General features: G+C 36.9%; 2 protein-coding genes across 2 annotated transcripts in view; one reads left to right on the forward strand and one right to left on the reverse strand.

The window, feature by feature from the left end:
- Window positions 1-351: 351 nt before the first annotated feature.
- LOC110384020 (odorant receptor 4) lies at window positions 352-5485 on the reverse strand. The gene is made up of 9 exons (XM_064034725.1): window positions 4523-5485; window positions 4091-4243; window positions 3443-3625; window positions 2469-2643; window positions 2054-2150; window positions 1764-1865; window positions 1202-1290; window positions 1053-1119; window positions 352-457 (listed from the first exon to the last, which is right to left on the reverse strand). The coding sequence occupies exons 1-9, from the start codon at window positions 4791-4793 to the stop codon at window positions 398-400; spliced, it is 1197 nt and encodes a 398-aa protein (XP_063890795.1). The 5' UTR covers window positions 4794-5485; the 3' UTR covers window positions 352-397.
- Window positions 5486-10728: 5243 nt separating this feature from the next.
- Window positions 10729-23895, forward strand: part of LOC110384158 (uncharacterized) — a 52021-nt gene continuing 38854 nt past the window's right edge. The window contains exon 1 of the mRNA XM_021345294.3: window positions 10729-10963. The gene's annotated coding sequence lies outside the window, so the exon portion shown is untranslated. The remainder of the gene's footprint in view (window positions 10964-23895) is intronic.

The raw sequence follows: 23895 nt of genomic DNA on the forward strand, positions 1-23895 counted from the left end.
TACGAACTTCTGTACCTATTACTTCTAGTAACCGTATTTTAAGTTGCGAGTTGAAAAATTAATATTTCATAATACTTTTTTTTATTGAAGAAAATTTCAATAAAGAATTTGAAAATTCGATTATGACAGCCTACGTCCGTAAGCCACTTAAAACCTTATTTTTACAATAAATTGCGATAGTCTATGACTTCCTTGCCATTTCCTTGCCTATGTTTATTTAATGATCTAAGAAGTTTATGGTTGTAAGGTTGTAAATGTATTTGCAAGGAGGTCAGTAATATCTCTAAGATAAGTCCGTGTGCATGATTACGGGAAACGACATCTATTGATACATCTTATCTACATATCTACAGCTTTATCTATATTATTATACGCTTATTGGAAATGTTAGCAGTATCTAATCATCACTGTACATGGTATACAGTAATGCGAAATATGAATATGATCTCGTCAGAATCTGAAAGAAGAAAAGATAGTTATTTAGATCCTCGTGATTAAGTATCAGATTTAGACTTCTATAATCACAAAATACAATAAATAGCAATAATTCAGCATTCGCACTTTAAGCCTTTAAGCATGACAAGAAACAAAACTATTGTTATAATATAGTGTTAATAAATTGCTTATAATCAGTTATATAGGATTATTATTTTTAAAGCTTTACCTTAAACGGCTTTTAAGTTTTGGTAATGTATTTATCGTTTTCTATGTCTATTGGATAGCTTTAAGGTGAGATCATAGAAGTGATGTCAATCGTTCGTAGGTGTGTACAATTCAGTTCCCAAAGAATTGTGGTTTAAAGTTTGGTATTAAGGCGATAGTGAAAGTGCGTTTGATAAAAATAAAATGCATATCTCGAAAAATGCATCTTTTTCTACCTATTCCTGGAACTGTAAAGTCATCACGAGTTCACAGTTCTTTAACGTTTTACTCGGAAAAGCTTTTCTCTTAGAAATTCTTGATAGCCACAGATCTCATTTATTTGTTCAAATAAAATTACACGCGCAGTCGCACACATTCTACTGCAGACTATAAAAATAAATAACACTCACCGCTGAATAAGTAACGAGGGTTATATTAGTAAATCCCATTGCTGTGAATGCAATAGGTTTTTGGGCTCTGAAATATTAATAAAAAAATGTTAATAAAAGCAGTGCTTATCTCGTTTTACACCAAAAAGGTTGTATCGGACATAACTGACCTCTTTATAAGGAAAAGGAGGGCGCGGCGACACCGAGGATTGGTACGGTACCATCCACTATTGTAAGCCGCTGCCGCCACATCAGCATTCTATACCAAATACATTGATTTTAATATATTTTCATGTAATTAAGGATAAGAGAAATCCGGTACTTAAAAGTGCCAGATTATACTAGTACCTACTGCTTATGACTTCTTCAGAAAATTTTCGAAAACACACTGCATTTTTTGTAGTAATGCCCAAAACGTATTTATGTAACCATGTCATACGTGATTCCTTCCATGATATCCAATTACAAAAAGTTTTTGCAGAATTCAACGAAATCAAAGCTTGTCATCATATTCTCGTAAAATATTTCGGTGAAAGACTCAATCTTTTGAATTCATCTCAAGATATTAAATTGCCGTGTAGCGATGCTAAATACAGCCTATTTAGATCTTGTTTTTGGTAAAAAGAAACGAGAAATGGTGTAGCTGAATCAGCTTAAAAAAATATATAGCATGCTGACTGACCATTTAGAATCGCGTAAATACCTAACATAAAATGATAGTAAAGAACTAACCGCATGGAAAATGTCGTCAGCGTACCAACAAAGCATCCCAATTTGAATTAAAGCTGAGCCCAAAAACAGCTTATTGCTTATGGCCATAAACGGCTCTAGGAGCTGAAAAGTGAAAACTATTATTAGTGGCAAATAGCAACTGACCAAGAGAAATATACAACATACGCATTTGCACGTATTGTGCCAAAACGTGAGGGCAACCACAATTGATAAGAATGTTCAATTATTGTTATCAATTGTAGTACATTTCTAGGTTCACTATGAATCAAACGCGTGCAGGAAATACCAACCACAATAACGAATACCACGCAGCAGATATTGACGGAGCTCAACATAATATTCACGAAGTTCGACAAGGAGAAAGCGTTCTCTAAATCGTTGCAGTATCTGGAATCCATAAAAAACTCACAATAACCCGAAAAAAACTTTAGAAATATACTTTTTTATGTCCATCACGTCTCAAAAGGCCTAAAAACGTTACTTACGCAAGTAAAGCCTGTGCTACGGTAAAACGGAAAACTCTTATAATGTGTTTTGAATGTTTGGATTCTTTGACCCAAGAACACGATTTGGCCGGGTAAACATTCGTACCTAAATGAGTATTTAAACGTGTTTCTGTAAATTAACCTGTCGTAGAACATGCTGAACTGTTATGGCCTGCGTTTTGAACTAATTTGATTGCTACTTCTTTGTTTTTTTCCTTACGTTATAAGTCGTTGATGCAACTTGATGTTCCCCACTATCTCCTGATAGTGGTCGTCGTCGCCTGTACCCACTGCCTCCAGCCTTCGCTTAAGTAGGCGTAACAGTATACTTATGTGACTGGCCATTGCTGAGAATAAGAGATCTGTGCTGACCATAATCCAAACGCAGGTTTGACCTACAAAATAAGCTTCGTCATTGTGCTTACACGTTTAAACGTACTAGTATTTCTATGTTATTGTGTACATGTAAACTGATTTATAGTAGTTATACTGTCTCTATACCCACTTTCGCAGAGATTTAAAAAATATTTCTAGTAATAAAACGTACAAATGCGACGAATTAGAGCGTTGCATGTAGTATGAACGAGCTCAACCCAATTGCAAAAATAACATATAATTTTATCGCTGTCAGCTAAACGATATTTGTTTTGAGTTCATCATGCGATCGCGTTTACATCTTCATTCGTACGAGCTCTCGGAGCGGGCAATCAAATGTTCAAACTATATTAATTGCTACTTTACTACGTCTAAAGCGATGTGGCGCTCAATGCGATAATAGAGGCTTAAGATGATTCTATATATTATCAGGACTTTCACTCTCTCAATGTCAATAAAAGAAATATTTCATTCGAAGAAATGTTCCATGGGTACTATTATTGTGTTTTTTGCTCTGAGAACGATAGTGCGGAGAGAGACACGATTAAGTTATTAAATGCTATTAAAATGGTGGTAGAGGTCACTATTTCAGAAGCAGAAGTAGTCTTTAGAAGGGTTATTGTAGCATCAACACGTCCAAACTAGATTTAGACTTTGAGTCGAGAATTTATGTGGTTGCCAATAACAGGTCGACCAAAATAATTGTATTGCAACAAGACGTGATTAGTACGCCTTCACGGAAGATAGTAGAAAGTTCTCTTCTAATTAATGTAAAGAAGATTGAATATAAATTCCTTCGACACGTAGAGCTAATCTTACCTGCGAATATTTCAAAGAGATAAACGGCGATATGTGCAAGCGTTTGGTGTTTATCAAATGGATACCACGACGACCATACGTAGCCGATCGTATCATCTTTATTTTGGATCAGACCAAATAGATAGACGACGATTGGCGTCAAGTTGTAGAACCATACGCCTGATACGTTTATGAAGAAATACCCTGGGAATAGTCATATTACAATTTTATTAATTAGGAGAACTCGAATTATAGGTTATTAACAGGTTCTTATCGCTTTATGTTGAGAAGATCCATCAATATGGGTGTGCATTTCTTTCCCTTGCATTTTTGAGAATGTTAATGAGTCTTAAAATATCTTGTGGGCCTGTTAATTATAATTTCACAGTCACAGTATAACATCGATTGCGGATTTGGTGAAGTCGCGAAATTGCGGGGTTTAATGTTTTGGTTTTATGAGTATCAAACCTGTTCCGATGACTCACTGTACATTGAGTCACATTCATACTTACTTTGTAGGTGACACTCTCCCATCAGAAAGCCATAAAGATCATATGAAAAATGGATGCCTAGGTCGCATAAAATGGTGGACCAGATTAACTTGTGTTCACACTTAAAATAGCTACACACATACATGGGGTAATTATTAGCTATTGCAACTATACTTACATCTATGCGTGATGCGGAGAGCGGCGAGACTCTTGTTCTTAATGGTTTGCGCTTCCTCTTCCAGCGGAGGCATCGGCCATATGCCTGCCAACTCATTCAGTAGCTGACGGAACACGTCTTTTTTATACCACAATACAAATACCTTCGCAATACCTGAGAAATGTAAGGTAATGACTACAAAAATATGATGAAAGTAATTTACTAAAATTCAATTTAACATGACTGCAAATATATGTATTAGCGTGTTGCAACATAAACCATCTTGACTTCATGCTTCATTAAAATCGTGGCTAATTATCTTTTACTCTCTCAAGATTACGCTTCATAAAATAGCGAAAACCGCATCCTGTGTAACCGTTCTCGAAAGTAGCTCGAACACAGATAGAATAGCCAGACGGGTACTTCAGTTTATACTTGGACGTTGTTACTTACTTAAAGCACCGTAGCCAAAAGTATGGAAAAGTGGAACGACATCTTCGACTCGTGGCGAATTAGACAACGTGAGACCTATGAAGACGATTTCACTGAATACGTGGTAACAGATACCGCAGACGGACACTATGAGCATCAGCTTCTGACGGAGATAAGCCGAGCCGGTCTTTGGTTCCTGGAATGACAGCCCGATGCGACGCATGCAAAATGCGCTTAGAACCAGGGATTCATCAATTTCCCGTTTCGCTTGTTCTATTGTTGACTCGGACATTTTCGCTAATGGCCCTTTGTCTGTGGAAAGTCACGGATACTTTGGCTCGAATAAAACAGGGCGGCCTTAAGTAGAGTGTGAAGCTGATAAATAGTTTATTATTTTAAAGTGTTGATTGTTGGGCGTACACGAAGAGTTGGACGTGTCTGACAGTTTGTGGAAACTTTGAAAAACTTATACGTCGAACAACTACGACTTGGCATTTTCTTTGAGCTACCATTAAATCAATGTTGTATGTATTATGAAATTTTAATTAGCTACAGTTGTTATAACAGTGTTTAATAAATGGTAATTTATGCTATTCAAGTATAAACTGTAGAAAATCTATCAAGTGGTACCGTAATGGGATAAATCTCATAGTTTGATGGCGTGACATGATTGGATTGAAGTAACAATTCTTCATTGTTGCGGTAACAGAATGCGTCGTTACTGACACGCGAACTTGTCGTAATTAATATCGGATATGTTCTTGCTAATGGCAGGATCAGGATGATGAACCCCGCCGAGGAATTTTATTGCATGATGTTATGAATATTGTTATGTAAATTGCTTCCATTGCACTCGTCACATTCGTCACAGTTTACGAACTTGAAAAATATTTTTAGCTGAACAGGTTTCCAATACCATATTTCACCAATTGGTCATGCATTTTTATTTTAAAATTAACCTTCAATAGCTTGAACCTGAAATAATACAAACCAATCAGTGCATTTAGTTAGAAAATAAATTACAGCTTAGATAAATAACGTAAAACTGGTATCGAAAAGTTTCGAAACCAGACATCCTTTATAATTATAATTCCTGAATTAGTCACACTACGCTTGATTTGAGAATATAAATTGCTGTAGAAAGTGCTTAGTGCATTATTATTTCATACTTTAGACTGCTAACTTACACTATAGAGGTATATAAAATTTTCTTGGAAAAGGTTTTCACCCATTCCCTGAAACCACATAGTTTTTTTTATAAATGTATATTTCCTGTTTCATGTTTGCATAAATAAAAAGTTAATTAGCTCGCATATCGTATCAAGTGGTTTGTCTTGTTTCCAGTTTCTGCAATATAAAGACATTTAAAATCCTATATAAAGCTTTCATGATTAAGGTTAAGAGGACGTCAACCATTAGCATGTGAAATTATAAACGACGTATAAGGTTTCAACGGGCTTCACATATTGGGCTTAGTAATGGCCGCGTCTTATGCTTTTCTCTTCAAATAAAGCTTTTGATAGTATCACGTGTATATCTTAGACACCAATGGCTGGTAAAAAGGTGAAGAAAACATCTTGAGGAAACCTGGACTTTAAAGTCTGAAATCACCAACCCGCATTGAGCAAGCGTGGAGATTAATGTGTCCAGCAGTGGGACGATAAGAAAAAAGCTGTAACAGTGTCACGCGTAAATATTTGATACCATATGATATTGTGTTTTCCGTTTATGGGCGGGCATCGACACGAATTTAGAGTGATTTAAGATTTTCCCGCTAGAGATCGCGGTGTTTCGGCAAATTTAGCACGCGGCCCGCGGTCCGTGGCGAGCTTTACAGTTCGCCACCGTTACGCGACGATTAGGCTGCGCCAGCGCATAGCGCGCCTTACCCGTGCGCCTGCGACAGCCGCGGTGCACTTGTCGTATATCATGGTGCTTGATATATGTACCAGATATCTTAGTTTGCGGACTGAGTATCTGAGATCTTTATAAATTCAAGATAGTTTGACAAGCCTCCTAAAAAGAATGAATTGGATGTGTAAATTATCCAGTGACCCGGGTGTGGCGGAATTACTTTCCATTGATATCATTCTTTGCATGTCTTGCAGAATATTTCTTTTTGAATGTTACAAGTATTAGTCACTTAGCTCTATAAAGATTTTCCATGGTTGGTCTCAATCTTTAGATATGAATATATTTCTCATAATATAAACATTTAACGATATAGACATACGCATACGATATCAATAAATATTTTACAGCGATAAAACAGAATTGATTCAATATTTGCAGAAATCGCAATAAATTACGTTGTTGCAGGAAATATAAAAATAAAATTAAAACATAAAACTATATTTTGAATCATAAATAAAAATGTATACAGATCTGATCGCGAAGTAAAAGTGCTATGTATTATAGGAGTTTGAACGAACGACCCAGATCTATTGACGAGTGATCGTCAGCAAAAACATCCATTTGTCCAACTACAAATAAAGCTAAAGTAAACTAATAACCGGATGAAGGTTACCGACAAGTTTTTATTACATTTAGGGCAAAAATAATATCGACAAATGGAAGTTTAGATAATAACTTGTACTTTTTAAGTAATTTCACATTAAAGAAAGAGCTAAGTGTATTTATTACAATCGAATAGTTTTATAGTGCCAAAAAAAAAAAAATTGAATAAAGTAAAGTCATACAAATAAATAGTGTAAAGTCTTGATGAGATAATTAAGTACTGAAGAGTCATTTTCAGTTAGTTTTGCAAAAATAAAGTTGAAAGATTCTGAAAAGAAAACGAGTCAGTATCCTAAAAAAGGGTACCTGAAACCTGTTACCTGTAAAGGTTTTACTTAATATTGAATTTTTCCTAACACAGTTGATAAGCTGCATTTAGCCATTAAAAAGTATGTTTTTTTACTATGTATGCTTGCTATGGCAAGGATAATACTATGTAAGTGAATACCTCTTGTAAGAAGCAGCGGCTTAGAGCCCGGTCTACGATGCAATCGTGGCTTCCCTGACATTCGCTCTAATGTGCGATCGTGTGGTAATGGATTAAGTGCTCGCAGCATTAGCACGATAACCCACATCATGTGCATTAAAATCATTCGGAAAATTGCTCCCATGACACCGTTCATACTGATACTGTATTTAATGGGGGCTACTCTATTCAACAATTGTAATTTTCAACAATATTATGATTATGCGCTTAGAGGTAATGCGTGTTTTGTGTGCAATATGCGTAATATCAATGTAGTGTGGTTGTCTTTTTTTTGCGGTAAAATAATGATAGAATGCGTCTTTTGTATTCTCAAGTTTTTATTTTACGGATGTAATGGGTGACGCCGATGACAGACAATCCCATGGTGAATCATTCTCAGGCCGATATTTCAGCAAAAGCTCGAGTCGTTAATTCGATGTGCATTTATTAATAAAATCTAAATAATCATCATGTTCAATCAGCTATTAATTTAATACTATCTTGTAATCTATGCACCTGAAGCGCAAAAAAAGTGAATGCGTTCAAGCTATTAAGTTATTTAGTACTTCTTGTTGTGTTAGTTTTCAATTTACGACGTGGATATTTAAGTTTTGACAAGCTGCGCAGCCTAGGATTGTTAAAGCAATAAAGTATTAAATTATGACAAGTTCTCATCATGTAGATAATTGTTTTCTTTTGCCGTAGAGCGCACTCATTACACGGCAGCAGAGACATGATGTTATTTTCTTATCCGAGGCCTACGGCGCGGCGAACGTCATTAGGACTCCAGTAATTGAATCTTACACAAATAAAAATAGATCAAAACTTGGCATGTGCAGTGTAATTTAAGATTTTCATCGCGCAGATAATGAGCGAGCCAATGCGTATCAACATTAACTTTCACTGCTGTACCAACTTCAGCGCTGGCCTTAAATCCTCCTTTGGGAAACCGCAGGAAGTGAGATTAAAAACGGCGCTTGAGCATTAACATTTGTTTTATTTGCAACAAAGCCATCAAGTGATAACTATGCGTTAAAAGACGCTACCATTTTATGAGTTTTTATTACAAGCAATTTTGTACGTGCATAGTGAAGAAGACCTCGATTTTCATAATGGATTGTTATTGATTAGAAATTTCGATGGAAAAATGAAAGTTCTTTACAATTTATTGTTTGATGGCAGTTGTTTGCAATGTTATAATTTCAGTAATGTATTATTTGATCTATCGTAATCTTATTTCAATGCCTACACAGCGGTAAGTTTATCTGTATCATCAGAAAGATATATGCGATTACGGCCAACCGTTTGTAATTTAAGAAACAGTAATATCTATTATAGTTTAATATAATTCTCTGAAGTGCATGGTCCAGCTCTATACCTATTTGATTTTTTTGCGAATTGGCTTCATAAACTCATTTCTATAATTTCTCAATACGGAGGAAATACAAATTGTATCAAATTATTTGTTATCTTCAAAGGTACCGCATCACGTCGCAGTTCACACGAATAGGAAAGGTTTCTGTACAAAAAATTGGAGTCGTGAGTAATCTAATCGTTTATATGCTAAGTGTTATTGCTTCAATTTATTTTGCGACTTTTACATACGCAGAAATATATTATATGACCTTTGTTTTGAAAATTGGGTGGAAAATTTTGATTCAAAATTATTGTAGTTTTCAAAGTGTTCAAAGTTTTAAGTTTGCTTTGAATATTGACAATTTTTATAAGAATTTCAATAAAGTTTATGTCTGTTAAGAACATTATTATACCTACATTGGTTCACTTTAAACAAAATATAAAATAATGGTCTCAGGTTATATTATTGTTTTTTTATAGGAATTGACAATTATCCAAAAAAATCGATTGATCCTTTATCATCTGAAATCTAAACAAGATATACTTAAAATGCGTTCTGAAACTTGGTTGCTACTTTGAATGAAATCGCAGTGGCTTTATTAGCAGACCACAACAAACGGCCCTGGGCGATAATGCCATAAAAATCCACTTAATAGCCGTATTAGTGACCAATGCGTGGCGTTATTAGAGCAAGGGTGCCCATTTCATTGATATAATGCCACATAACCTTACCAATTTGTTTGCAATTGTACGACAATTTTATATTGGTTCCCATTGTGCATTAGTTATTAGTACTAAATGTACCTCTAGCATACTTTAGAATAGCCTTTGGCGGTGTTATTATGAACTTTTATAACCGGTCTTGTTAATCAATCAGGATTTTGATTCAGCGGTTGGTTAAATTAAATTCACATCTTGTAAATCTTGTTTCATATTTTGATTGAGTAATTTAGAGTTTGAGTTAAGTAATGATGAGCTAAAAGATCGTAATTGTTGATTTTAGCAGTGAAATTCCTGAAGTTAGGATATTAATTTAATATTTCATATTCGACAATGGTTCCAGTTTTCTTTAAATAGGTAAATAGTCATACCTACTATGTACTACCTACTATGTACGGGCGTGATGTAAAACTGGTTAGTATCTTCTTGGGAAATAATTGGAACTTATTAAGGGTCTAGCTAAAATGTAAACATTCAGATGGGCTGCGTCTTCTAGAATATTTATTAACTGAAATCCAATGTTAGTAAACTCGTCTTAAATATTTATTGCTTTCATAGTGTGTGTAGAAAATTGATACTTTGATGACTGAAAAAAAGCTAAAGCAAAATTGATAGCAATAAAAATAACAATATTATTCTATTCTTTTTTTATAGACTTGTGTTTGTTTTAACTAATGAATTTGCAAGTCTTTTATTCCAACTATGACTAATAAGATTTATTTGAGTTTTGAACAATGTTTTTAATTTCTATCTAAGTTTTATTTGCAAAGTATCAGTTTAGGTTTTCCTTTTTATGTAATCATCTGAACTTATAGATTCGCATTAGGCCAATAGTTTCCAGTAAACCTTTAGGAATATTCTCAGTAGAAAATCATCCAGATAGATTGGCACCGATGCCACACCCTGATGCCATTTAGAGTGCCGTTGTCCTGTCGTCTCGTTTGGGTGCTGGTACTAGGTTCGAGCGCCAACGCTGGCAAATTGCAGTGTGAAGCTCGGGGCGCTTTATTGAAAATTCGATCTATCTGTTACATTGGGAAGGGTTGTGATTAGAGTTCGAATGTGTCTCTTGCGTGCGCGCAGAACGATCTATAGTCGAGTGGCACGTCCGTCGGCGGGAGTCCGTTATCCGGCGTCAGGTTACGGCCACGTCTATATAAGACCGTGGCGTCTTCTTCACCATTTCATTCCGTTTGAGACGCTTGGTCGGCAGCGTGCCCTGTGTTGTCCGCACGCGTCGCGTCTCCGGTCCGTCTCCGGTCCCTAGTTCTAGGCATTCATTAGCCGGTGCGTCCGTTCAGGTCCAGTGCTCGCATACTTCCCGGACACAGTTCAGTTTTGTGAACACTTGAACATTATCTCGTGACACACTTGAAGAAAGTGAAGCGTGCTGCTGCATTCAGGTATTTTATGACATTTATTAATTTTTGCGAGTAAGAGAAAATAGAAGAGAATTTGATGTGAATGAAATAGATCATCGTAAGCTGATGTTACTTGGGTGTTTGTTTGTGACTGCATAGTAACTAAATCTAAGGTTAAGGATGCTTTTTAATAACATTAAAAGTTTATTTGGTTATTAATTGTAAATCATTAGACGGTTGCAATATTATTTTTTTTATATCTTAAATCCACTTGTTTAAATTCATGTGATTTATGTCAATTAGTTATAATGAGAGTTAGTGTATAATAAAGTATTATAAAGTAGGTGTATGTACAAAATGAAAATCCCGCGCGGATAAGATTATTTTCATCGTATATCTTATTTCTTCCTTAAAAAAAAGCTGTTATGGTTGCACGAACATTATGTAATAGCAAACAAAAAATAAACTGAGTTAATGTTCTAAATATGACAGGTAGGCATACACAGGCTCTTATAAACGAACAGCCCAGCCGCGCACGCGCAGTCAAAGCCGTCAAAGCGAACACTTTTTCTCTCTTTTTCCTACATTTTATAGCCGAGAATTAGAATTTAAATTAATTTCAAAACTTGCAATTACCGAGTTATAACAAGAAAATACATAAAACTATATTTAATACTGAGATGCCGACTGTAGCTTAGAGGACGTCATAAAATATATGTATGAACGCATTTTATTCTTATTTTCTCTTAACAAGAGTTATAAGGTTGTTAATATAGAATTATGCAACGTGATAATAAAATATTCTTCATCACAGTCACACAACTCGTATATAGGTACATAATGTTCATACCTAATAGAGAATCAACTGAACTACTCCACACTGCATGCTTCTGTCAAGATAAATGCACGCGGAAGGGAAGCAGGTCATCAACGCCCTATCGATCATACCTTATATTTGACATTTCACGCTAAATCGCAACCACGGCAAAGTGTCCAAGCGCGTTCAGCAATATTGTGAAATAATACCGGCAAGCTATTCGTAATAACTAAATTACATACGGACTGTCATCTATCATTTATTCGCACGGTCCTGCAGACGTAACCCCATTGCACTAGGTAAACGCACGTTATTGGTACGAAGATGATAAAATGATTACCGTCATTACTGGAGAATTACGAGAAGGAGACGTCGGTCTCCTCGACCATTATGTGCACTTGCGTGAGATACCAGCCGCCACTCCAACAACCATTGTTTTACTATTTTTTGCCAAGAATAAAATGAACTTCGAATTGGATTTCGCCTTCGCCACATAAAGGATAAAAAGTAAAAGTCATAAAGTAAAAGTAAATCTTAAATCTTCTTACTTATCGGCAGATGCCTTCCATTACAAATTTATTATTATTAGGTACGTTTTTAATAGCTTTAGTAAAAAGTGTAAGAAACAGATGAGGTGAAAAAATAGTACAAGAACAGAACTGGGATGAAAAACTAGATGAAGTGCGTTGCAAAAACTTTAGTTAAGTAGTATCTGGCGACTAAATTATCTTTTGTGCATTGCGTTCGAACCGGGATCATCAATCAAGTAACGTTATATGGTGACACGGGGAGTAATTTACTTGGGATTTAGAAAAAATGCAGGTCTTGCAAAATGTCCATACCAAACATAGCAGAATTGCTGTAAGAGAAATAAACGATCGAGAGCTTTTAATGCGAACCTATATTTTGTCAAGTCATGATATCAGAACATAGCAATTTTTAACTGAACATAGCAATCTTAATTAATTAATCCATCGCTGTAGCATTGATCCACCAACAAAAAGTAATGAATGCTAGTTCGTAATTTGAATTAATTCTCTAAAACCCCAAGGACGTTTCGTGACTCCGGAAGCACTCAGTCAGAGCTTAATTAAAACAAAAAAGTCCTGACAATTTGTACAATTTAAGATTGTAGGTAAACCATTTGGGCACAACAAAAACTAAGTTGCAACTACATCTGCTTGTTCTAAGACTTGTTCGTAAACAGGTTACACTTACAAGTCCACTGGCACAGGATGCTCGTTATTAAAATTTTAATAACACCGTCTGCATAAACTGGTGATAATGAAAAAATATGATTTACCTACCTTTTATTTTTAGCAATAAAGTGGAATTAGACGCTAAAAACGTTTGCGCAAAAAAGCCTACCTCTCAGCGGAGTTTCCTTGACCCGTGACATTGACTTTGCTCATTCCGACTCCGGCGCATCGCGCGGACTGAATCACGAGCTTCAAGTCTTCGACACACCACTTAATGATGATGGCAGCGTAGTTTATTTGTCGTGGTCGCAAAGTGTACTCGCTGCCTAACGTAGGTGGTCATTATGCAAATGTCTGCTATGTGAATAGAACATGGCATGTGATGAGTTGGACACTAGTATAAATAAAGAAAATTGCAATCGTGTTTGTCGCCACTACAAGGTTATGCAAAATAGAATCATAAATTATAGGTACGTTTGCATAAATTAGAAAAAAAAAATCGAGCTATCAACAGCTTATCTGTTTAAATTAAAGGATTGTCTAGATAGGTGTTATAAAATTAAGTTTACTGTTGCAAAAACTCATAAGCGAGCAACGGCCCGAGAATCTTGTGACGTAGTAGTGAATATGTTCGCAAAAAACGCGAGTATGATAACCGCATGCGTGGGCACACAACCAGTTGCTTCGTTTTTTGCGAGCAAGTGCAAGCGGCCTTGACCGGGTGCGCCCGCGCCGCCCAAAACGTCGATCGGCCCACTTAAGAACATACATTATGCTCATTACATATTAGATATTACTAAAATTATACCAATTTGTTAGTTATAGTGTTAGTGGCTTTTATAGTGCGTCACTTATGGGCTCTTAAACTCGTGCTAACCCATAAATACCTATATACATATTTATAAGACAGGCAACTCGCAGCTTTAGTATTATATTTTTATTGAAACCTGAAAAATGAAGCTGAAGCTGCTATGAAAAATTGGAAGTTAGAAGTATTCTACAAAAAAATCCCTTTGCATTTTCTCCGAAAAAACAGAACGTTAATAACAATTCATTTCAACATTATGGTCAGCGTATGATGCAATGTTTTAATTTATATGGTGACCGTCTGCCTTTAAATATTGTCTCTGAAAGAATGGAGGAGTATTTTAAACGATTCACATAAGCACGACATTATGATTGCATTCATATTATCCCATTGTGAACAATTGAGTGTAGACACCATTGCTTTGGCAAGGTCTATGTCCGTTGTTTTTTACATTTGCAATTACACATGTCTTCTCACATGATTTATCACTCTCTTGTTTTGTTTATACACATCATTGTTGATTGATTGATCGACTATTATAGGCTACTCTCAATGGGTTCAGTATGGCTAGTATGGCAGACGTATTAATGTGGAAACTTCAGTCAGTTTCATCACTAGCCGTGAGGAAATATTTTTCCCAGAGTACTTACAAGCATAATTAAGTTTGTAAAGACATAAAAACTGAAAACTTGTAATGACTCTAATCAAAAAGTCTGTTACAATAAAAAGCATCTTGTAAGGCTACATAAGAATCAAGTAAATTATTCAATAATATTATGTGGGAACAGATTCTTTCCAACGGTAAAAGAATTATACAACATTAAACTTGTCAACATAAAACCATGTAAGTGTAGTATGGGTTAAGTGTCACCGTTACTCATAAACTGCAAAGCGATTCCGATGCTGTTAGATACGATGATAAAAGCAAAGTATAATGTTCTGTTCAATACTTCCAGAGAGGACGGTTTAGCAGTACGTGTATTGTAATCCTCTGGTATATCTGCAAAGGTCAATGCGAACCCCTCCCTCTAGAGGGTAATGTCACTGCACAAGTTTATTGTCAAGCCAGTGTATTGGTGTCGCCTACGATTTCTAAATTGGCGTTCCGAGCTGATGTAAGGTGTAAATTATAGGCATTATGTATTATGCATGTTAGGTAGCGACGCTTCGAGGAACAACGGGTCATATTTGCATGATGGCGATGTCAGAACAAAAAGCGTACATAATAGCTTAACGTTTTCAAACACATGCGCATAATATTGCTTCTGTCGTAAAGAAAGTTTTCTTTTTGTTTCTTTATAAATATTAAAACGTTTAACATGTTTACTGAATGCGTTTGGTAAGATACATCGCTCATTGAGGTGTCAATTTCGTCTGGAAGCAAGTTGAGCATGGATTCCGTGGATGTAATTGCGTCGGCATGCACCGTGCAGGCGTACATAAGGCCCCACTACTTTCCCCCGACCTAGTGCCCTCCTGCCGCCCAGCCGACCCACAATCTTACAATTCCGTAATGTTTCACATTTTATTTGAGATTTGTTGTGGCTCATTACACGTCACTTTTACAGTTATAGATAATAACACCAGTGTTCTACGATTGTCCAGTGTGACGTACGCGACGTAATTGATGATAAAGTAGTGTTTGTGTGGTCGTGTGTCTCACGTTTTTATAAAAGGATTATAAGAAACTAGCAAAAAATACCCATAACCGTCACTTTTGCTAAATATTCTTGATTGATTGGGCACTTGATCTACGTAAGTAGAAATGCCATCATTCATCAATCAGTATCAAAACCATCTCGACTTTGTGGTATAATCGTTGGGAATATTTTATTATTGTATCGGAAATATTTATAGGTACTTAATAAGTGAAAAAAGTTCGGTTCATCAATCTGTAGTGCGATGTTCGTGCAGAATATGTGTTCGGGAGCACGACACCTCACGTGCGCACATCCGCGCCGAATGTTCTCTAACACCCGTGTAATTCAATCGCGCCTTATGATCGCATATGAAAAACAAAATTATTCCTTCCACTAAAAAAACCTAGGTAATCGCTGTTCGTGATTGCTTCCAGAGAGCATGTTACTTTGTCTGCAGCAATTTATTTCTTCGTTTCCACAAAAGAACCGAACTATATATTGCTACTACTTATAAAGTTAGAATGAACATTTTTATCGGGATTGCAATGATACGCTAAATTGCATTAAAATAATAAATTAACATATTTCAATTGTAAATTGTTTACTGCTATTAGTCCCATGTATCTAATCCGTACATGCTATATGGGAAAGCAGGTGAAGAAAATCCACTTAATACTTAACGCTAAGCGTCCTTTAGTAGCTGACGACGCCGCAATCTACTTTATTTTTACAACAAAAATAAACGGAACAGGGCAGACGGGCCGATCTCTCATTTGATTAAACGTATATGGTGTCTAATGATAAACGCATCTGTAAGGGCACCGGTACAAGTACGTCCGATTAAAAAACTTGAAATGAGATTACTTAGATAACTCTGACGTATGTACTAGTGGAGTTTATTTCTGTGAGTTGCTATCATCACGTGTGCTAAGAGAACCGGCGACATTATCGTATGCATCTCATTCTAACCGCGGCCCGCCAACGAACAGTTAGACGAAATTTTTCACATTCCACACTATTCGTTTGTCGAATGACACGCTGTTTGGCGACCGTGGGCGTGTCGTTCTTAACAGAACACAGGCCTGTGTGTCATACGAATTTTATGCTTTAGTTCGAATCGTGAATGCAAATGACGCCATCACTGGATTCCTCAGTCGTGTACTTCCTTAGTTCAAAGTACTGGAAACTTGGTCTAGTTCCACTAATACAGTCACTTCATTTATGTAAGTAGTTCGCTGCGTTCCGACTTCAATAAACTGTCCTGAATGGATAATGCTGTGAGCGTTGGCAGCGCTGAGAAATGCAATGAGGAAAGTTGTTGCCGATTTATTTACGGCTAACTTTAACAATGCACCTTTTTCAGCAGCGGGTTTGTTGATCAAAAGTAATTTAAGTCTAGACTTTTTTCTTTTATGTCTCTGTGGGGGTTTAGAACGCTTTCAAACTTTTCCAGTACTTTTTTCCTTTCGGTAATATAGTTATTGTTACATGTGATTACCATGATAGATGTGGGTAATGAGTTAAGCCCGGCAGTGCGAGGCGCGCATCGCGAGCACACGTCACTATTGAACCGCGACCCACTAAACTGATGAATAAGCGAGAAAGTGCACACACCACGAATATGCGTTTACGGCCGGTTGCCAGTGAACTAATAAAATGTATTATCCTATTCGATTTCGTGCCCTCAATATTGGATTTATTGGTGCACAAGAGGTAGCAGATTAATAGGTTTTTAATTGCAAGAGAAATGCTAATGGTACGGTTGACTGGTGATACATAAAGCTTGACATGTATCGATTTGTATTGTGAGTGAGGATTATATGGCAAGTGTAATTTCTCTGTAGTAAGTGGGGTAGTGTGACGGTCACACGGCGGCCGCTGACGGTGGCGGTTAGTGGTGCGTGTCTTCCTGAGAAGCATGCCGGCGGCGCCGCCCGGCGGACTCCGGCGTCCGGCTCGCGCGCGGCGGCGGTACTACAGCGAGGCGCGTTTGACCGTGACCACTCGTCACTCATTGTTACTCACTAGGGCTTTCAATACCGGTATTACGGGATCCCGTAATACCGTGATCACGGATATATTTTGGTCTTTTTTCAATACCGGTATTGACGAGCCAATACCGTGATTACGGTATTACAATCTTTTTATAATTTTAATTATTGTGGTTTGTTGTAATAAGTAGCAGGAAGTTGTATTGAATAAGATAAATAACTACGTACTCGTAAGATGTCATCATCATCCTCCGAGCCTTTTTCCGCCAATCTACTTGGCAACGCTGCAGGGACTCCAGAACAGACCAGATTTCAACCGAGTCAAAGGCCTTCTCATAGTCCACAAATGCTAGACACAGGGGCTGATTGTACTCTTCGGTCTTCTGTATAATCTGCCGCACTGTGTGGATGTGGTATATGGTGCCGTATCCGCTCCGAAACCCAGCCTGCTCCGGTGGTTGGAATTCGTCGAGTATTCGCGCAAGTCGGTTCGTGATCACTCTTGAGAACAGCTTATATACGTGGCTTAGGAGGGAAATGGGTCGATAGTTCTTCAGCAGGGTTTTGTCTCCCTTTTTGAAGAACAGGACGACAACACTCCTACTCCACGCCTCTGGAGTTCTCCCTTCAAACAGGACGGCGTTAAAAAGCTTCTGGAGCTCCCCCAGTAGCTCTAGAATCCTCATTTCCGGGATCAGGTCGAGATGCATGCGATGCGTATAACCGGCCATAGAAGTTTTCCACTTCCGAAAGGACTGCCGGCACCGAAGAAATGACTTCTCCACTTGTTGTGGTCAGCTTCGTCAAGTGGCTTCTTCCAAGAGATTGTACGAACACCTTTGACCCCCGATTCAGCTCAATTGCTCTTTCAATGTCAAGAGTATTGGAGCACCGTAGGTCGTGTCGTACGTGCTTGTTGATCTCTTGGTTTAGAGCCCGCTTAGCTGACGAAGTGACAGGCGGGTTTTCACGTCGTTTCTTCATAAGCCCTAATGTCTCTTCCGAAAGCTTTGATTTCTTGCCCTTACGCTGCTTGTTACAGAATATCGACCCTTCCTCCCTGAGGATCTGAACCACATATTCGTGGTTCTGGTGTCGTTTCCAACGTCTGTTGTGGTTTCCACGGCGGCAAATTTGACTGAAAAGTTTCCGATCCTGAAATGGTTTGGAGCAGTGTTGGTCGGAGCCTAGCCTTCATCAGACGAAAACGTTCGGCCTTGAAGTTGATATTCAGAGAGCCTCGGACAAGTCGGTGATCGCTACCGGTATTAAACCTATTGATCACGGAGACGTCTCTGACTATGTGCTTCTTGTTCGTCATGATGAAGTCAATCTCATTTTTAGTCATAGTGTCAGGGCTATGATTGGACGCTTTTTAAACTAAAGGATTGTGTTTTAAAAGTTGTATTCGATCTAAAATTAAACCCCGATTTCAAATTAGACGAATTCGATTTGACAATATTAAAAAATATTTACAACAGCCTTTCTGTAGTCAAAGTAACTGTATTAAAAATTTACTAAAAGCGGATATTGCGCTAAAATTTATGTTGACGAAGCTTGCAAGCAATGACTTAAGTCAAAATCTTGTAAAAGCACTTCGAAGACGCATAAAGGAGCTATCTGGAATATTGCAATATTAGCATGACCGACAATACCGTGATCACGTGATCACGGTATTGAAATTTTTAATACCGGTATTGATACCGGAATTGAAAAAATCCGGTATTTGAAAGCCCTATTACTCACCAACACATTCCACTACAAATTGCTACTGCATTGTTTCGCGAAACAAGCAAGCGCTGGTCTAGTAGTCGCGAAGGCGGTGCAGTAGGTGCCAAGTAAGAGCTATAAGCTCAATTCCGCGATTTCCTCTACAAAGGTCGTCTAGTACGATGAACTTCTTTTTTACCGCATGAAAACGTGTTTTGTAATTTTATATGCACGTTAATGTATTTATAGTAAAATCAAAGAAGAATGGCATTTTGAGCCCTTTAAAAATGTTGATGCAGAAAAATGCAATTAATTATAAAGATAAAGTAAATTCCGAAGCTGGTTCGAGGTTTGAGCACAGAATTAATTGTGCTGCTTTGGATCGCTCACATATCACACTGTATAGTTAATTAATATCTATGGTTATAGATGTTGAGTGATAATATCGTGCTCTTAACGAGATCATTATGAAGTTCTCATAATAAAGTGGTTCAACTTAAACGGCATTCTATACTTAAGTATGGGGTGTCCTGTGTAACAAGATGGGACTGGATATCAATATTATCGGTGTGGATCTAAACCTTGAGGTAAAATTGTTGGGTTACAAGTTATAACATTAGCTTAGTGCATGTAACTTGGTCCTGCATAATACACTCGCTTGGAAAAGATTTAGATTTGCGAAGATAGACAATATGCTTATGAGACGTAACTACAAAATTGAAGTAGCCTCTAGTACCAAGAAAACTAGGTAATACAGAGAATATCCTTGTAGAATCTCTTTTGTTAAGAAACATATTTTTTTGTATAAATACCTAAGTACTTGTAATTAAACGCTCATTACATACAGTTAAACCAAAGTAACAACTATTATACAAATCGTGCTTTATCATAATATCACTAATTGATCTAAGTCATTGGACTCTCTATTCAAATGTCCACCAGTAATCAGCTGTTACAATCCATCACGAAACAAATGACCATCGCACTTATTCGGGGAAACAGTAGCCGTGATGGCTGTCATATTAAATTATGGTAATGTTGTGTGTTAACGCATATGAACGCCTTGCATTGTGTCGGATCCATGGAAAATAAAATGAGGAGCGGAGATGTCACAATAGAAAATCTTTCAAAAAAAGTAGCGTTGCGAATATGCGGGATTTCAGGGGATGAGGAACGTTAGTGACTTCACCCTCATATGACAGGCTCTTTGGGATCCATCCATTTTTAAACTAAACCACCAATTAATGAAACCAATCTTTGACAGATATCTCAAGGAACGCGAATGCCTCTTTAGTTTAATAGTAACTGATCGTTTTGCCTACCGCACTTATTTGGCTAACAAGGATGAGCTTGACCTACGTACCTCATGGTATCTCCGCTTATTTATTTATTTATTTATTTATTTAAAATACTTCTTGCACAAATAGTACAATGGCGGACTTAACGCCTTAGGCGTTCTCTACCAGTCTACCTTTGGGTGGCGGAGAGAAAGCGTTGGTAGGTGCAAACAAATCTGAAAAACTAGTGTGAAACATATACCTACATATATTACAATACACAAATAAATTAAAAATAATATATATGTATATATATAACTATATAAATATGTACACTACAAACAATACTAATAACATATTAAGAAAGTTAATTTGAAACTGACTATTTATGTTTCTGCCAATTTCCCAAGATAGTGGTCGCGAACTTTGAGTTTGAAGGTGTGACGGGTATTTACCATGCTGATCTCTAGAGGTACTCATTCCAGAGAAGAATAGATATCTTATCTTTCCTTCCTTCATGGTCGGATTAGATTCGTTTACAACATCATAATTTTGTGACGTCACAGATTATAAACAGGCATTTGTAACGCTAATGAAATGGAACGCTCCGGTGACTCGGTGTTATAGTCTCTGGTCGACCGGTGAGGTCTGTTGCGATCATAGATAACTTTGTACGTTTTTGATTTGAATTTGGAATGTTAGGTTCCGATAGGATTGATTGCCCATGTCCATAATATAGTGGCTAAATAGTAGATAAAATACGTATTTTGACTTGTAAATACATAACCAACTAATTTTATTTTTTGTCATAGTGGTTTGATATTCCTTTTATGCTTCCTGTTTATTTAATCGACAATCTGATTTCCAATTAATTAAAAAAAGATTTAAATATTGATCGTTGAACGATCTGAATATTTCTTATATTTCCGTAGGGATGTTTATCAGTATCCCCTTATATAGTAGGCATATGAGTAACGTATACAAGTAACTCTGGGCCTCACGTACGCCGCGGACGCATAATTTTCCGCGGAGTTGAATGATCGCTCGAACGTACAGGCGGAAATAATGATATAAATCGATAGAATTATTGCATGTTTGGGACAACTAAATGGATAAACTATCGTAAAATATGATGTAAAATGCGTCGCTTGTTTGTCCAAGCAAATAAATCAAATACACAACACAAGGGATAGAATAGAATCGTTAAGTTTCCTTCCTCGTAATCTCAGTGTAGGTATGCGGTCGTATTCGAAGCCGCACTTATTATTTTTTATTACATAATAATTGTGGGGACGTCGTCGGTCCGGTCGGTGACTCCCTCCCTCCCTCCCTCTCCCCTCCCCCGCGGTTCCCGAGCCTCCCCCGCGCTAGATCGGGATCGGTCGCTCCCGCTTCTGGTTCGCTGAGAAAACAATGCGATAACATTATCCACGCTGTCAACGACCAAATAAGTCACGTCGATTCGCGATTGTTTGATAATTCTAGTAGCGGACATCACTACTTTATGAAGAATAGATACGACACTTTCTATTTAGTAATAGGAGGAAATCGCAGTTTGTAAATGATATGATCAAAAGAAAGTCTATTACTGATAATGAACTGAAAGAGAAAATGTGTCGATTAGTATCGCATTAGTTGAATCTCCTTCATTTACTTTATAAGGGATTTTAAAGATGAGATGATTTTCATTGTCATTACTCGAAGCTAATGCTAAATATTACGCGAGGCGTAGAAGCCGTGCTACGAAATCGGAAATTGCTACAGCTTCACCACAGTACAAAAGACATCAACGCGTTCAGTGCGCTACAAACACTTTTGAACATTATGACGGTCTTATGATTTTCTTGTCCATTTACTTCGATTTAGATTTATAAAACTATTTTCCCAGCAATTTAGAAACCTATTATTGTTAAAGAATATCCATTTTAATCAAAACACAATAAGTAAAGGTCAATTTGGAAACCGTTATTTCCGATGTACAGTAAAAAGTCGGTTAAATGGTAAGTACCACTTTTTATAATGACATAACTAACCGATCGCTGCGATACAGACACACAAGGAAAAGAAAATAATTGTGTTAACCTAGTATAAAACACTTTTGTTATATCGGTACTCGTTGGCCTCTAATTTGTAATTATAGGCGTAAAATTTGGTGTAATAGCGTATCGGGCTGTGTCGGTCGTCAGTTGTTTGCGAAAAGAATGTTAACGGGTCTGCTTCTCAGTCGGAGTGCGTCGGGCGTCCCGGGCGATGCGGGCGATGCGGGCGATGCGAGATAGCGACACAAAGAGTGGCCGAGCGATGTGATCGTATTACGTTATGATACCGCGATAGCGCGGACACCGGCGTCCATGCATTTATGCAATACACTCCACACGCTGATGACCGATGACACGCAGATAAATGTTATGACACTTACTCCGCTTTTTATGACTTGTTTTCTTTTGAATGTTGCGACGAATACCAAGGAGTGCCACATTTGTGAACAATGTTCCGTTTTTATGTGGCGCTAGAAAGAAATGTGCAGCTGTTATAGCTATTTTCATTGTGTTTTATTCTAGTAAGAAATTACGTAAAAAGCGTTTGTATATAAAACGGTAGGATTGAGTAAAATTCATGCGTAATTCATATATTCAGAAAAGAAAGTAAACTTGAAACACTTACGCTCTTCAGTTTCAGATCTTTTTATGGGTCTTGGTTTTTCCACGACTTTTTACACCACTCAGCATTCATAATAATCTAGAGACATACGTCAGTCACGTTCATATTTTGCGAGGTTTTTGATCCACATAATCATATTTTGTCCGTTAACTCCCACCGCTAATGACATCACAAACTACAACCAAATACATAAATTTTAATATCAAAACTTGACTAAACACCATAAAAATGATTTCCATAACAGAAAAGACATCGCTTAATAGTTCGTTAATGGTAGCAGCCGACATTAGCATACGCGGAGTAACTGTAGTGTCACATAAATGTGGTTTATTCAGCGATTCTATCGCAACCACATCGATACAGTTATGTTTTTCCATTTGCCTGTTCTATTATAAAACATTCTGTAATCAAGCAATCTTCTCACACCTGCGTACCTTTTAGTTATTTTTGCATACAATGTCGTAGATAGTTTTTGAGATTAAAAACAGCTTATGTTTGTAACTTATGGGATATTGTTTACCCGCTTATCGGCATGTGTTACCTATATTTATTTACTCCGATACGTAACTTTGTATTTACATTGTTGGAGAGGTCCTTGCAATATTTTCAAAGAAACTTAGATAAAGGAAATTATTAAGGCAAAAATAAAATAGTGTTTGGTCTATTTGCATAATTTTATAATAAGTCTTATCTTAAGAATGATGGTCTTAAAGATGTCTTGTCCATAAAAATAGATAAGTGTTATTTAATTAAGTATTGTCAAATGCACATTTGTAATAAAAAAACAATTAGATTCTGCTAACAGTGTAGGCGTTAAGATACTAAGATGTTCTAAACTTAGAAAAGCATTCGTCAAAATTAACATAATTCT

This window comes from Helicoverpa armigera, chromosome 5 (genome assembly GCF_030705265.1).
Source record: "Helicoverpa armigera isolate CAAS_96S chromosome 5, ASM3070526v1, whole genome shotgun sequence".
In the NCBI taxonomy this organism is placed as follows: Eukaryota; Metazoa; Arthropoda; class Insecta; order Lepidoptera; family Noctuidae; genus Helicoverpa; species Helicoverpa armigera.

Excerpts from the sequence above, each read along its gene's own strand:
- LOC110384020 (XM_064034725.1), bottom strand. The coding sequence starts at position 4,793 with ATGTCCGAGTCAACAATAGAACAAGCGAAACGGGAAATTGATGAATCC. Across the intron at positions 3,626-4,090 it reads TCTCCGCATCACGCATAGAT|GGTATTTCTTCATAAACGTA; the intron begins GTAAGTATAGTT and ends GACTATTCCCAG. Across the intron at positions 2,151-2,468 it reads TTGCATCAACGACTTATAAC|ATACTGCAACGATTTAGAGA; the intron begins GTAAGGAAAAAA and ends TATGGATTCCAG.